The 15909-nt window shown below is 38.5% G+C and overlaps 1 protein-coding gene across 13 annotated transcripts in view; it reads left to right on the top strand.

The window, feature by feature from the left end:
• Window positions 1-15698, top strand: part of IQSEC1 (IQ motif and Sec7 domain ArfGEF 1) — a 1490190-nt gene extending 1474492 nt beyond the window's left edge. For 9 of the 13 annotated variants that reach the window (XM_073592399.1, XM_073592395.1, XM_073592397.1 and 6 more), the window contains 2 exons: window positions 9044-9093; window positions 9965-15697. In XM_073592399.1, coding sequence (XP_073448500.1) covers window positions 9044-9093; window positions 9965-10498 — 584 coding nt within the window. In that variant the 3' untranslated portion in view covers window positions 10499-15697. Of the gene's footprint in view, window positions 1-9043; window positions 9094-9964 lie in introns of those variants that run through there. The other 4 variants (XM_073592398.1, XM_073592404.1, XM_073592408.1 and 1 more) reach the window with 3 other exon arrangements.
• The last annotated feature ends 211 nt before the right edge of the window (window positions 15699-15909 follow it).

Genomic DNA, 15909 nt, shown 5'->3' with positions numbered 1-15909 from the left:
GAAAATCTGCTGCTCCCTGCCAGAAAGTTGGGGATGGGAAGAAGGTTTACCTTCCAACATGACAATGACCCAAAACAAATAGCAAAAATGACCACACAGTGGTTGAAGGTTGAAAGTGGCTGAATGTCCTTGCATGGCCTGGTCAGAGCCCAGACTTAAACCCCATTGAAAATCTTTGCAATGATTTGAAGACTGCAGTCCACAAACAGTCACCATCAAATTTAATTGAACTTGAGCGGAGTTCTCCAAAAAAGAGTGGGCAAATATTGCAAAGTCTAGATGTGCAAAGTTAGTAGACATATCCCAACAGACTTAAGAAGGCTAAAAAAAAACCTATGTGGCTCACGGCCAAAGTTAAAAAAGTTATAAGTAATAAGAAAAGAGCTTTTAAAAAATATAAAAATGAAGGAACACTATCCTCATTTAAATGTTACAAAGAATGTAACAGAATATGTAAAAAGAAAATCAAGGACGCAAAAAAAAAAAAAACGAAGGACAGATTGCAAGATAGTAGGACAAACCCCAAAAAATTCTTCAAATATATTAATAGTAAAAAGGTCAGGTCTGAGCATGTAGGCCCTTTACAAAATAATCTAGAGTGGGTGAGTGGGGACAAAGAGAAGGCACATTTATTAAATACTTTCTTCAGCTCTGTGTATACAAAGGAGCATGGGGGAGCTCATGTCCATAATGGGGGTGGTATTGACACAGCCCTAAATGATCCACAATGGCTCAAAAAGTGATATGGTCCAGAAATATTTAGACAGAATAAAGGTGGATAAAGCACCTGGACCAGATGAGTAGTGGTTAATGATTCTTACTCTGAATGGTCTAAGGTTATCAGTGGTGTACCCCAAGGTTCAGTGTTGGGACCCTTACTTTTTATGATCGTTATAAATGATATAGGTTCTGCGATTAAAGGTACCATTTCAGTGTTTGCAGATGACACCAAGTTATGGAGTGGAATAACGTTCTTACAGGATGTCTCCAACTTACAAGCCGACCTCAATGCACTGTTTAATTGCACAACTGTGTGGCAAATGAGGTTTAATGTTAATAAATGTAAAGTTATGCACTTGGGGGGCTAATGCATCATATATACTAGGGGGAGTACAACTGGGGGAACCCATAGTGGTTAAGGATCTGCGGGTTTTGGTAGATCATAAGCTTAATAATAGCATGCAATGCCAAGCTGTGGTTTCCAAAGTGAGCAAAGTCCTTTATTGTATTAAGAGAGGTATAGACTCCAGAAAGAGGGATATCATTTTGCCCCTGTACAAATCATTAGTAAGACCTCATCTGGATAGTGCAGTTCAGTTTTGGGCACCAGTTCTCAAAAAGGATATCGGGGAACTGGAGAAGGTGCAGAAAAGAGCAACCAAACTGATAAGAGGCATGTGGCTATGGGCTTGGCTATGAGGAAAGATTAGAGGAGCTGAATTTATTCTCTCTTGAGAAGAGGAGATTAAGGGGGGATATGATCAACATGTACGAATACATAAGGGGTCCATATAGTGAACTTGGTGTTGAGTTATTCACTTTAAAGTGTAATTTTTTTCATTTTTCCGTCTATTAAATCTTCTGCCCTTGTTGTTTTAACCTTGAAAAGTAAAACTTTTTTTTCTGCCAGTAAATACCTTATACAGCCCAAGTACTTGGGCGTTCTTAAACATCGAATTTCCAAAAGCACCCACGCTTTATGCCCTGCCTAAGATTCACAAGAACGTGATCCACCCCCCGGGGGGACTCATCGTCTCCGGTAATGGATGCCTCACAGAGGCTGCTAGCCAAGTGGTGGCTGATTATCTCCACCCCCATGTGGAGGTATTAATCTCATACATACGAGACACCATGGACCTTTTAAAAACCCTAGATGGAATGCATATCCCTGAAGGGGCCTTTTTGGTGGCAATAGATGCAGAGGCCCTCTACAACTCCACCCCCCATGATATGGGGGTTGGTGTTGTGGAGGGCTTCATCTCGGAATGTGAGAGAACATCTGGACAATATAACAGGTTCATTCATTTCATATTGACAAATAATATTTTTTTCTTTGGTGGCTCCCACTACCTCTAGGTGTAGGGGGTGGCCATGGGAACTAAAATTTGGCATTGTTTTATTGATGACATTTTCTTTATATGGACCAGGACACAAGACGAATTGTTCCTCTTTTTTGAAACCCTCAAACAAAATGAGTTTAATCTAAAATTTACATTGGAGTTTCATCAGGAAACCATGAACGTTTTGGATAGCACTATTTGTGAATGAATATGGCAGTCTTGGATCTACACTATTCCGGAAGTCCTCTGCCGGAAATTCTATCCTGCATGCAGATAGCTCTCACCCCACTCCATTGGTGATGAGCATCCCTTATAGTCAATATTTGAGGATAAGGAGGAACTGCAGCAGAGATATGGATTTTGAAAAGGAGGCAAAGGCATTACAGCTACGCCTTCAAGAAAGAGAATACAGCAAAAGATGTCTTAAAAAGGCCTATGGTCGAGCCAAAAATCAAAACAGGATGTATTTGATTCATGCTAAAAAAAAACAAAGAAACAGGATTTGGGGGTAAGACTGATTACCACTTCTCAGGTCAACATAAACAAATTTGTGAGATGAAAAAATATTGGTATCTTTTAATAGCCGATGAGACAGTATCAAAACATCTAAAAAGCTACCCTGAGATAACCTTTAGAAGATCAAGGTTAATGAGAGATGGACTGGTTCACAGCTATTATCAATATAAAACAACAAATAAGAACAAAATCAAGGGAACATTCCCTTGTGGAAAGTGCAATTTCTGCAGATTTATTCATGAAGCCCAGGAACTCACACTACCCTATGGACATATATTTAAACCTAGATTTTTAGCCAATTGTCAATCTTTAGGAGTGATGTACATTATGCTATGCGACTTTGGAGCATTTTATGTGGGAAAGACGAAAAGGCCATTTTTCCATTGTATACGTGACCATGTTTCTTTGGTTTCTAAATCAAAAATGGAGACACCCAATAGTAGACACATGGGTTTATTCCATAAATTTGATTTGTCGAAAATGCACTTTTTTGCGCTGGAATATTTGCCACTAAATGAAAGAGGAGGGGACAATAACAGGCTGTTGCTCCAGCGGGAAGCTCGCCGGATTCACAGCCTGTCAGCTTTGAAACCCCCAGCAGTAAATGATGCCTTCAGTTATAAGCCATTTTTGTAAATGACTTAGCCCTCTAAACTCCACTTTGGTTTGCCTTACTCAGTCCATCCCAATATGCTAACATAGCCATCACAACAATTGGTGCTATTTCAAATACTATTTTAAATATTTTGACTCCTGTACTGCTTTTAATTTTATAATTTTTTTGTGCATTTCAGGCCGAGACGAAAATTCCTGCCTTTAATAAATCAGGGATTGGACCCTGTATGGAGTCCCATCTATCTGTATAAAAAGGACATGTAAAGTGAGTCTACATTATGGAGTTCTGACTTTAGCAACTACACGGACGCCCCGGGCAGTTGTTCTCAGGGTGCTTGACCAATCACCTTCATTGGAACTTGAGCCCTAGATGTCATTTGGTGCCTGCCTATGGGGAAATGCTACAACCGTGATCATCGGATTGTACTCTATACTCCGTATTGTTCCTTTCCCTTCCTGCCCTGTGACGCTGAGGGGCGGGCCGGAGTTCTTTCGATCCGTCCCCCATTGTGTCAAATGGGCAGAGGATTTTCCAAGATGGTGGTGTGCATTTTCGCGACGAACGTATGATGTCACATCCGCCGTCTTGGATCCACGCTTGCGCAGGGACACCTCCAATACGTCCGCACCCTGCTGATGACGTCAGTCGCCACCGGGACGGGGAGAGACATGGCGTTTCACAATTACTTCTGATGGAGGTTATGTGAGAGAAGTTGTTAGCCTCTTCTCTCCCTCCTGACTACTTCTTGGGGCGTTTTTCTGCTTCTAATCCTGGACTTGTAAGTACAGAACAATTGACCGTTTAGCTATAGGGACTAAACTATGGACAAGTGAGCCACTGTTGTCAGTTTGAGGGGGCTACATTTGCCAGCACCGGACAGGCCCTAGTTGTTCCTGTAGGAGGTTGCAGTGTATGTTTGGCCCTGATTGCTGATTAATTTGTGGTTTACTTGTGCCTTATAAATTAATTACTTATATAATATACACATCATATACAACTCTATTTGTGATTTTCCTTTGTAGGACTGATTCACTGAAAGGTTATCCCTGAGCCTCTAAATATATACAAACAGTGAGATTTCTCACTGCTGGATACTTACAGCTTCCTGTAATTCAGTAAAAATCCAACTGCTGATTGGCTTTCATGAATTCCAGCATCTTTTGACTTCATTTCTTTTGAAATGAGGAAATTCATTGGTCGGATTTGATATATCCAGATGACTAAGGTAATTTCTTACATTTGGACAAATTAGTTATGTCTGTATTAAATATTAGTGTTATTGTACCTAACGGTATCTAAAATAATTCCTTTAAAATAATTCCTCTATATAGTTTTAAAGAAGCCTTTTCTCCCTATGGTTGCAACGTTTGATATTAACCCAGATTTTGGAAGATTTATATGAGCATCTCAAAACTTGATTTTAGATTGGTAGGTTTTCCTCTCGGCCTGATAATAATTCCTATGTTTTGCAATGTAAATGAATTACTGTAATTATATTGCAACAATTCTATCATTGTTATCAATGATGTTAATATCATGTATTCTTTTTGCAGTATTAAACTTCATGCAGCACTATAAAACTCCTGAAGAAGCTCCTTTAGAGCGAAACATGTTGAGTACAAGTGGCTGCAATGGTGTATGAAATTTATACAATTGATTATTGAATGTAATTTTTAAATATATTGTTAATCCAATAAAATTTATATTTAAAAAAAAAAAAATATATATATATATATATATATATATATATATATATATATATATATATATATTGTTTATTGAATTGGCACCTTAAAAGTCCCACTTCCTGTATCATTGAAAACCTTATACAGCCCACTTCCTGTTTTTTTGTCTAGTAAAAAGCCTAGGCTTATGATATCATGCACAGCTCTCTCTCTCACTCTTGTGAGAGTTTGCCAGGAAGGGAGGGGGGATGAATCATAAGAAGGCCAATGAAAGCTGCAGGGCTGAAGGTGTGCCTGTGTGTGTCTGTGTAAATCCAGGAAGTGAACAGGCAGCAGCTTCAGCTGCCCACAGTCAAAATGGATGCAGCCAGACTTAGTGGAGGGAGATTTTTGCAGCATATTAGGCAAGTACAGAATCACAGTATATATATAAAATAATATGCAAAGTGGTTGGAGGGAAGCTTCAGAATGGCGAAGATGTTTTTATACAAATTATGTGAGCAGGGGGCAGTTTCTCTTAAGGTCTTCACAGAGGACAAGGGGGCATGCTTTACATCTAGAGGAAAAAAAGATATAATCTCCAAATATGGAAAGGTTTCTTCACAGTAAGAGCTGTGAAAATGTGGAGTAGACTTCCTCCAGAGGTGGTTCTGGCCAGTTCAGTAGATTGCTTTAAAAAAGGCCTGAATTCTTTCCTTAATGTACATCATATAAATGGGTACTGACATTTATAGGTAAAGTTGATCCAGGGAAAATCCGATTGCCTCTCGGGGGGATTAGGAAGGAGCTGTAGCAAATTGGATCATGCTTTGCTGGGGTTTTTCGCCTTACTTTGGATCAACTGTGGATGAAGGATTGCGTATATGGGATTGTATGATTTTTTTTTTTATTTTTTTTTTTTATTTATTTGTTGAACTAGATGGACTTATGTCTTTTTTCAACCTAACTACTAACTAAAGGCTGTAATTAAAGCAAAAGGTGGTTCAACAAAATACTGACACAAGGGGATTGATTCTGTTTTTCAATACAGCTGGATAAAACAAAAAACTGTGTCTGTCCTCATTTTAGGCTGCAAAGCAACAAAATGTGATTATTTTAAAGGGGGGTATTATTTTCTATACCCACTGTATCTAGCTGCTTATATGGAGACATCCAGGTCTTTGACATTTTTAGCTGATGCCTGATAAATGTAGGAGAAATTGAGTTTGTTGCAAGTTGGCCCAATATAATGCTTCAGCAACAAATCGGCCATTTAGCGATTCCTTCAAATGGTGATGATGTCCACATTTCCCCATTTTTTATTTTTTTTTGGCTATGGTGCAAGATTTGCTTTTTATGCATTCAGGTTGGTGAACAGATAACATTAGTACAGTACTTCAATAAAACTGCCCTACTTGTCTGCTGTAAGGATGCCCTGAATTAGAGAGTGGGAAATGCCCTTTCTTTCATTGAATGTTCCATCTGCTTATTTGAAACCCTCTTTCGTGGTCAGGGAAATGGATGTAGGAAAGTCTGAATTTACAGATGAATAAAGGACCTGAAACCATTTTTGATAGAGGAACAAATGGTGATCAACCCTCTTGAATGCAGCCCCTGTTTACCCCCTTGTACACCTTCAGGTACACCAAGGGGTAATATGCATTGAGACATTGCATATTTGTGGTCATGCTTCAATCAGCAAATCGCAGTGTTTACAAAATGATTTTGGGAGATCAGAATCTCTCGGTTTTAATACACAGGGCACATAAGGAATCACAATTTTTGTTGAATGCTCACATTAAGGCTACTTTCACACTGGCGCTTTGCAGGCGCTTCGGCAGCCCTGCCCATTGATTTCAATGGCAGGGGCAGTTTAGGAGCAGTGTATACACCACTCCCGCACTGCCTCAAAGATGCTGCTTGCAGGACTTTTTTCCCGTCCTGCAAGCGCACCGCCCAAGTGTGAAAGCACTCGGGCTTTCACACTGGGACTGCAGAAGAGGCAGTTTACAGGCACTTTTCAGTTGCTAATTTTAGCGCAAAAATGCCTGTAAAATGCATTAGTGTGAAAGTAGCCTAAGTAATTCTTATTGCCTACACACAGCAAAGTTGGTTTTTTAAATAAGCTTCGTTTTAGTGATATCTTTTGTAATATTAATTGTTAGTTGTGTTAGAAATTTTTGTACTTACAATATGATGATCATTTTAAGAATGCCTATTTAGAATTCACGAAAAGTTGGACTTAATACTGCTAGGTGTACTATAGGAACAATTATAGAATGATTATAAAATTTTTATAATAACACAACATAAGTATTTCATTAACATTCTCAAAGTATATTATTTTAGTATGTTTAGCACATTTTTAGATTGGCATATATTACTTACTATATAAATATGTATATATATATCTGTAATTCCGTATATACCTGTATTTACTGTATATCTGTAGTCTCATTGACCTGTATCCAGGCATGTGCATAGCTAGAAAAATAGTGCCTCAGTCATATTATCATAGAGACATTGACAGTTATTTCCTGTTGTCTCTCAAAGTTGTGCAATTGTACTTACCTAGAATAAGAAATCAGAAGGAAGTCTTTTTGTAGAATGTATTTGTCCTGAGAAATTTGGACAATCACAAAGAATACTTGCTCATTTCAGTACAGGTTTTGGCAAGTCAGTAATTATGTTTAAAATAACCCCTTAGTTCTTATTTTTAAAAAAAACATGTCTTAAAGTGTGTGTGTCATATGTTCAGAATATAAGTTTTAAAGTGCATAATAGAAAATTTAAGGAATACTGTCATTGGTTGTTATAAGAAACAGAAGCACTTTTCCATGTGGCGCTTACAGTCGCTTTTGCATATAAACAATTCAAATTTCAAATTTCATCAATTTAAAACTATGGGATAGTTAAAAGGTCAATAAACACAAAAGTAATATTGCAGCTTTGGGCTAATTTGCCTTTTTTATTAATCTTTTGCAGGTTCTTTGGCAAAATCCCATATCACCCCACATAGTTTAGGGTCTTGTTCTCCTCATTGCGTTTTTCATTTGTTTTATATTATGGATAATGCAGCATGATTAGTGAAGCTTCAGGACAAAGTAGCAGTGTCAGGAACTCTGCTGGGGAGAACTCTCCACTGGAGATCCCAGAAATGTACAGTCAGAGTCATTCAGCCAACCAGAGACCTCTTAACTAGATAAATAAAATTAGCACCCTGCAATAGGATTAATAAAAACTAAAACATAATGTATATGAAAAAATAGATGTTTCATTTACATTCATTGCATCACTAATCATCCAGTGTCATTTTGCAGCCTTTAATTTCTTGCTCAGAAACGGCAAAACCCATGCAAGTAAGCTACTTTGTGTTGGCAATGCTAGTTTAGCCGCATTACCCATAGCCCAGGCTCTGGATTGTGCTCCTAGCTCTTATTCCGCTGATGTAGAGATATTAGATCACAAGCAGATGTTCCATTTATCATACTCTGCTAGAGTTTTATGTGTAACTTTCTTATTCTCTCACCTTTTGAGTTTATCTACTCCAATCGGAAAAGATATTTCAGACTTGACACTATTTATAGTGGTTAAATGTCTAATTAATTTTATAAAGAACCCATGTGAGTACACTAAATGTTTGACATTATAGAGCAAGAGATGTGGCCTTTTCATTTCATGTAACAAAGTTAATGTAAATAGTTTTTTTAGACTGAGGAGAGGTCAGGAACACCACATCTTTAGCCAACTTCATTCCAGTGAGTTATTCTGGAAGATCATATTTACTAGATGGTTTTATTCCACAAGACCATTTGACCTATGGTTTACCACTGAGTGGAGTTTAGGTATACTGAGCTTTCCCACTGGCTGTTAAATGTCTGTTTCCGTTATGCTGTGTCAATAATCCTTCTGTGAGTATGCTAGTTGGCAAAGCATGCTGGGAACTGGGAACCCCCCAACTGCTGGAGAAACCAGCATGCCTATAACACCACTTGTGGAGTAATAGGTCTTGTAGCACTGAAACTCTGGTGAAATATGAAGACATTCCACAGGCATTAAGAGGACAGCAGGTGTATCAAGTTGCCTTACTTTAGAGAGTAAATGAGCAGGCTGTCAGTCAGGGGAAGGCTTGTGTTTCCCAGCTGTTGTGTCGATGTCTAATCTATGGTATTGCATGTCCTGGGCAGGCAAGCGTGGGCGGCGCAGCAGTGCAGGATCGCTAGACAGCAATATGGAAGTAAGTAGGATGCCTAGCTGGATGTGATATGCATTTGATACCTTTCCTTTCACTTGAACACTTTTTTGTTCCTCTGTATTCTGCTTGCCTCAGATATTGCATGCCTGGGATTCTCACTCTGTATCTTCCAAACGAGACAAACCAACCTTGTATGATTCTGTGGGGACACGACTGCTGCTTGTGGCTCTATGTAATACTCCTACTGGCTCCTTGTAGCATGTCTCCACCACACACGACTGTCTGCTTCCTCCTCACAGTGGCTCTGCACCACTCAGCTGGCTGCTAACACTCTCCCTTCACTATCTTATACTTCTAATGAAGCTCTTGACTGTCTTATGCCTATATGTCAGTTTGATGATGTTTGTTATAAATCTGTTAGTTAAATACCTGTATTTACCAAGACGCAGAGATTGTTCTTAGCTAGACAGATAAACCTCACTTAAAAAAGTAATTCAATGTGGATTTCATGAGATTTCATTCATCTTGAAACCATTAATTTACACTGATCATGTGTTCAGCCGCCTATCTCTGTGTGTTTGCCTCTGGTAACTTGTGTCCCATGACTGCCTAATGACTGTCCCTTTAAGCCCAGGCCTAGACGTAGCTTTTGTAGGACTAGACCCAAAGCAAGGCTAATAGAAAAGTAGATAGCCGCAAATTATTTGCAGCTCAGATGTTAAAAGTATGACTGTAACAGCTGGTTAAGTGCACAACCAGAGCTGTTGATGGCAAGTTTGACAGACAAGTGACACCTAGTGGGTTTGTGTTAGATGTAGGTGTGTAGTTGGTTCTAGCGGTGGGTGTTTTAGTTTGTAGTTTAAAAAGGCTAGTTGTATATTTTGTAATTTTTTTTTTTATGCTTCCTTTTCAGGGGTCCATCATTAGCAGTCCTCACATGCGCAGACGAGCCACCTCAACTCGGGAATGTGCCTCTCGTCAAAGTATACCTAACTCTTCCTCCCTCTTAGGTTCTCTGTTTGGCAGTAAGAGGGGGAAGCCATCTTCCCAAGGCCACCTGTCTGGACCACCCCAGCAGCAGCACCCCACTTTGATTTCACACCAACAACATCCAGCAAGTCATCATGCAGGACAAGCCGAGGGGCAAACACAGGCACAAGTGCATGCACAGTATTGCCACATGCAGCAGAACCCACCACCGTATCACCATCACCATCATTACCACCCTCCCCAGCACATCCAGCCACATCAGTACCACCCACATGGACAGCATGCATCGCACGCAGCTTACATCCAACACCCTCATGCACAGCACCCCCACTCTAGTCATTCACACTCTGGGCATTCAGCACATTCCCAGCATGCACAGCACCACCACACTCAGCAAATTCCTTCTACATCCACAAGCACGAAACCTAAACACAGTGGTATTAGCACAATAGTTTAGAGGTATCCTTTAAGTAGAACTTCCAGCGGGGAGTTAGGATTAGTAGAACTCCACCTCCTTAACATACAAAAGCATACGTATTTTTTATGCTAATAAGGAGGTTTTCAAGCTATCATGAGGGTTTTAGGGAAACTGACCGTTATTTATTATTCAATGACACAATGATAGAAACCAATGATAGAAATAGCAAAAGGAACGGCCTAGTTGCTGCATTATTAATAAGCAAAAACTCTAGAGTGGTTCTTAATATTATATCTAATAATCCTAGCTATACTGCGTGAGTGTACACAGATATCTAGTATCTTATTAATATACTGCGTGCGTGTACACATTAGTACCTTAAATAATTGTACTTGAAGAAAGAACAAATATTTCTTTTTTTTCTTCTCCAATCCTAGCAATATCGACTCACTAGCATTTTCACTTGACATACAGTAGATTGTTGGAAAAGAAAATATATAAAAAGAAGTTACAGTATTTTCCTAAAAATAAAAGAAAAAACAATCTACAATTAAATGTGCCAATAACCATAGACTTTTTTTCTGTACCTGTCTTAGTTTGCTTGTACAAAGAATAAATTATTCTTATGTTAAAAGATAATTATGATACAGATCAGTATTATGCGATTGCGTTTCAGGTAATTGAGCTAGCTTAGGGAAAACCTGCAGTTTGAAATAGAACTGACCATAGATCCACATGCACACACACATCCTCTGACACTTTAATGGCTGTAAGAACTGTGAATTTTCATTATCTACCTTTTTATATGCATATATAAATATATATAAATATATATATACATGAGATTTGTAAACACATGGAAACTAGATGTGCGTCTTGTGTATTCACATAACAGTTATAAAACCTCTCACTATTGTATGCAGTGTCACCGTGCTGTCAACATTCACTTTGATTTAAAACAATGATCGAGACATTTGAAAAAATTTTATAGCAGAGAATGTATTTTCAGACTTTTTTAGCAGTGTTTTTTCATTCTTATTTCTAAGTTGTCTTATTTTTAATTGGCAAGTTCTACTGAATAGAGAATTCACTATAACAGTTCATCCCATATTTTGACTCTGCAGAATTCAGTTTAATGTAGTGCCTCATTCCTTGTTGTCCATTGAAAACTGAACCCAAAGTTGTCTGTTTTACTATTGTGTTGTTTTAAAACCAGTGCAAAAGAAATATGGTGATGTTGCCCAATGAAACCAGATTAGATATCTGCTTTCTGAATTTGCTGTTAAGTTGTACTTGCCTCCTCTTGTAAAATAAATGAACTGCAGGCACCTAGAGGTACCTGCACATGCCTTCAAATTACTTTCAACACCAGCTTGGAAATTTTAGACATACATTTATGCATATCTCAATATGAACTACTGAATTTGCCTCCTGCATCGCTTTATTGGTCCAATGTCTTCACACAGACAAGTAGACAGACAAAAGAGGTGAAAAAGGAAGTGGCCAGAGCACATAATTTACATAAATGAAGGCCCCCGGATTTCAGGATTCCCAGGGAACTCTCTACAAGTATGTTCATACATAGATTGCAAACTATTTACTATATTTATCTAAGGAGACCAAATCATTCAGAAATTATCAGACTCCCAGGCAAATTACTCCTTCACCCAGTTCGCATGTCAACTCTTTAGCACGACTGGCAATCTAACATCCCTGCCTATTACACAGTGCCTTGTGGTGGTGTCCAAAAGGGCGCGCTCCCCTAATCTATGCGCCCGGCCCCTAATCTACATGCTGGACGCATGGATTTCAATGGGGTTTTTTTTTTTCTTGAAGCACATGATTAGAGGCTGAGGCTCTTATTTACTTAAAGGGTGGGCTTGGGGCACAGAGCCCACCCAGTTGTGGGTCAACCTTCCTGTCCATCTCCTCCATGGGGGGGTCGATCGCCGCATTCCCGTCCATCTCCCACATGGGGGGAGGGGATCACCGCCTTCCCGCCCGTCTCCCATGGGGGGCAGGCGTTAGTCTGCCGTACCCCCCAAAATATTGAGCACCGGCCGCCACTGGTGGCTTTCATTTTTCTGTATCAGCAGAGTCCAAAGCCATTTGGACACACTTTTCAAGCCTCCCATATTTCCAGTTTGACTTCAGCAGTCTCCCAGTAAAATTGCTGTTTCTCATTTGCTCCTAATTAGTCTATATTGTTCTACAACCTCAGTACATCTATGATCTGGTTTAATTGAAAACCAATAGCTAAACTAATTTTATTTGCTGTGATGGGCACCAGCTCCAGTTTCTTCAGCACTTGTTTTTATAACAAATTCCCATTGCCTTTATATTTAATATTATTTTTCCCAGGAGGTAAAAGTTAATAAAATGATGGCAGAGCTACTTTTCCATTATAGTTGGCAAACTCCAAAACCAATTTGATAAATTTTTACTCTGTACCTTGCCCAGTCTCATAATACCAGCAAAACAGCAACATTGCCTGTCTCCAAAAAGTCAGACTATGAGACAGCATTAAGCCTTGTTTCTGAATTTGTCTGTATTTACTGTATAGTGTTGTACGTGCATAGTTTCTGGGTTTTGTTTTGTTCTTTTCTATCTGTAACAAAGTATACACCATTAAATTGTATGTCCATACCCCTCCCATTTATAGAGGAGTTAGCAACATACTACAAATATGTATGCTACTGCTCTACCAATAAAAATTTAATACACATGGAACAGTTTGTGTCTACGGTCTGTTCCTGTGAGAAGCAGAGACTGGGCCTTTCAGACTATAGAAAATTATTGTAAGAGGCAGAGACATTATATATTTGCAGGGAGTAGAACATGGGTGCCCAGCCTGTTTTTGAAGGGCATCATAAGCCAAGCACCTAAATACGCAACTGAAACCTATATATTGTATAGGAACTGTTTACCTTCTAGGAGACTTGTGCAGGAGTGCATAGACTCTCTTGATCCTGTGGTGCTATATAGTGTCAAAAGGAAGACAAAATATTACCCAGCATTCTTTTTGCTATTTGAGCTACTCAAACATCACCACACTGGTGGCACCCACCGTAAGCTTTCTCCCTTTGCTAACTCGATCTTCCATCCACTGCTTCCATCTCATCACCTTGTAGGACAGACATTTCCAATGCAAGGCTGATTTCAGATAACATCTGGTGTGTGGCATGTCATTATAAAGGCAGATTTTAGGTAATTATAACAGCTTAATTAGAGGACAAAATTTTTTGTACCTATGTAAGGTATATTAAAATTAAGAAAAAGGGGGTTTTATATATTTAAAGAGATATTTAAAGCTGAACTCCAGGCAAACAGCTTCATGAACAGATAAAATACAATAGTTGACCTGTTTTACCAAAGGATTTGTATTTCTCTTCATCCGTTTTCCGGAAGTGGGGACAGGGACCTGTCAAAAACTGGTATTCTCCCCCCCCCCCCCCCCCGGAAAGGTGCCAAATGTGGCACCGGAGTGGGGGAGGAAGCAAATAAGCTGAAGTTCCACTTTTGGGTGGAACTCCGCTTCAAGGTACCTGACAATCATGGTATCTGAAGACAAATTCAAGAACTTAATTTGAAGTGATGATCCACAGGTTGTGCACCCCTGCTATGCTCCATGGATGTTGAATTTTACTGGTAGAGATTTGACAAACTGTCTATGAACACTTTTTCCAAGTTCATTTTAAGATTAAGTCCTAAATTGTCTATTCTGTGCATTTAGACTGGCATTTTAACACGCACCAATACTTTATTGTGATTGTGTGCTGTGAAAACTTCACAAAAGCACAACATGTCTAAATCGATAATCCCACAGTAAAGCTGCCTTGGAAGTTGCATTAGATTTCCTGACTACAGAAAAATGTGTGCAATTGCAAATCTCTGCATGGAGGGAAGTATAACACACTACTATGCACAGCGGTCTGCTTCTTCTATATCCTGAAGTACATATACAGTGATATAATGTGTTCTTAATAAGAACTGGACTTTCAATGGCCAACAATCTAATGAAAACTTCCAGGGCTTGGTGGGTAAGCTAAAATAACTCTTGGTAAAAACACATTGATACATGAGACCTTACTCTTTCATGCAAGCTTTAGAACTCACCCTTATTATCTGTAGAACCTGTTTAACAATAGGGATTCCATTTATTGCCAGTTATAGAATGTTCTTGCAGAAAAGAAACAAAGTACACTTTAGAATGCAAAATATTCATATGGACTGCATAGAAGATTTCATGCCAGCTTTAAGCTCTTTTTAGGCTCTTTTTGCAGACACAGTTCATTCCAGGATAGAGAATGCTCGTTTAAGTCTCAGTGACCGTATTTTTTGCAGGTTATAAAATGTTCCTGAGCTGCAGAGGTTCTGCCTAAAATAAATATATGCACTAGAGTCGGAGGCTTGGTTCTGTGCCTCACAGGCTATAGAACTTACCACTAAGGGAAAAAAATCATCCATTTTGCATGTCATCTACGGTAAATATTCCAATGCTACAATTTAAATAGTGTATATTTGCAAAAAATGTATCAGTACTATTGTTCATAATAGCTGAGGTAAGGCGTTGACATATTAAATTATGTAACCTTACCTCTGTACCTTTATAGTAGAAAATTTCTGTAATTTATAAGTCATTCCAGGAAAGATGACTCTGGTTATTTAAACACCTAAATGTTAGCAATTCCTTAAGTTACAACTCAACTAAAAATAATTTAAAAAATCCAATTGCACTCTAGTTGGCATTTTTCTGGCAGATATAATTTAATAAAAAAAAGTTTCTTTCTAGTAATTATGGCAGGAATCCTATTAAATCCTATTAAACGTTTTATACAACAGTCCGAGACAAACTCATGGCACATAAAAATGCATTTTTACTTTCTGGATTCTTAACATATGGTATGTGCACCATAGGTGTTGGGATAGTCTATTTAACTTTTTCTTGTTGGATTTATTGGAGAAAAATATTAAATATAGATAAATTGTTATATGAAATAAAGTAACTAGGGGCATTTGCAGACGTTTATCAAACTTTTAGATATACTTGCTAGATTTTAAACCTATGAACACCGATAGGGCAAAATGAAGCACTGTTATGTTGCTATATATATATATATATATATATATATATATATATACACACACACACACACACACACAGTATCTCACAAAAGTGAGTACACCCCTCACATTTTTACATTTTTGTAAATATTTTATTATATCTTTTCATGTGACAACACTGAAGAAATTACACTTTGCTACAATGTAAAGTAGGGAGTGTACAGCTTGTATGAAAGTGTAAATTTGCTGTCCCTTCAAAATAACTCAACACACAGCCATTAATGTCTAAACCACTAGTAACAAAACTGAGCACACCCCTAAGTGAAAATGTCCAAATTGGCCCAAAGTGTCAATATTTTGTGTGGCTGCCATTATTTTCCAGCACT

The sequence above is a fragment of the Aquarana catesbeiana genome, linkage group LG07, assembly GCF_042186555.1.
Source record: "Aquarana catesbeiana isolate 2022-GZ linkage group LG07, ASM4218655v1, whole genome shotgun sequence".
NCBI lineage: Eukaryota > Metazoa > Chordata > Amphibia > Anura > Ranidae > Aquarana > Aquarana catesbeiana.
The sequence above is the reverse complement of the archived record's forward strand: the minus strand, read 5'-3'. Positions and strand labels throughout refer to the sequence as shown.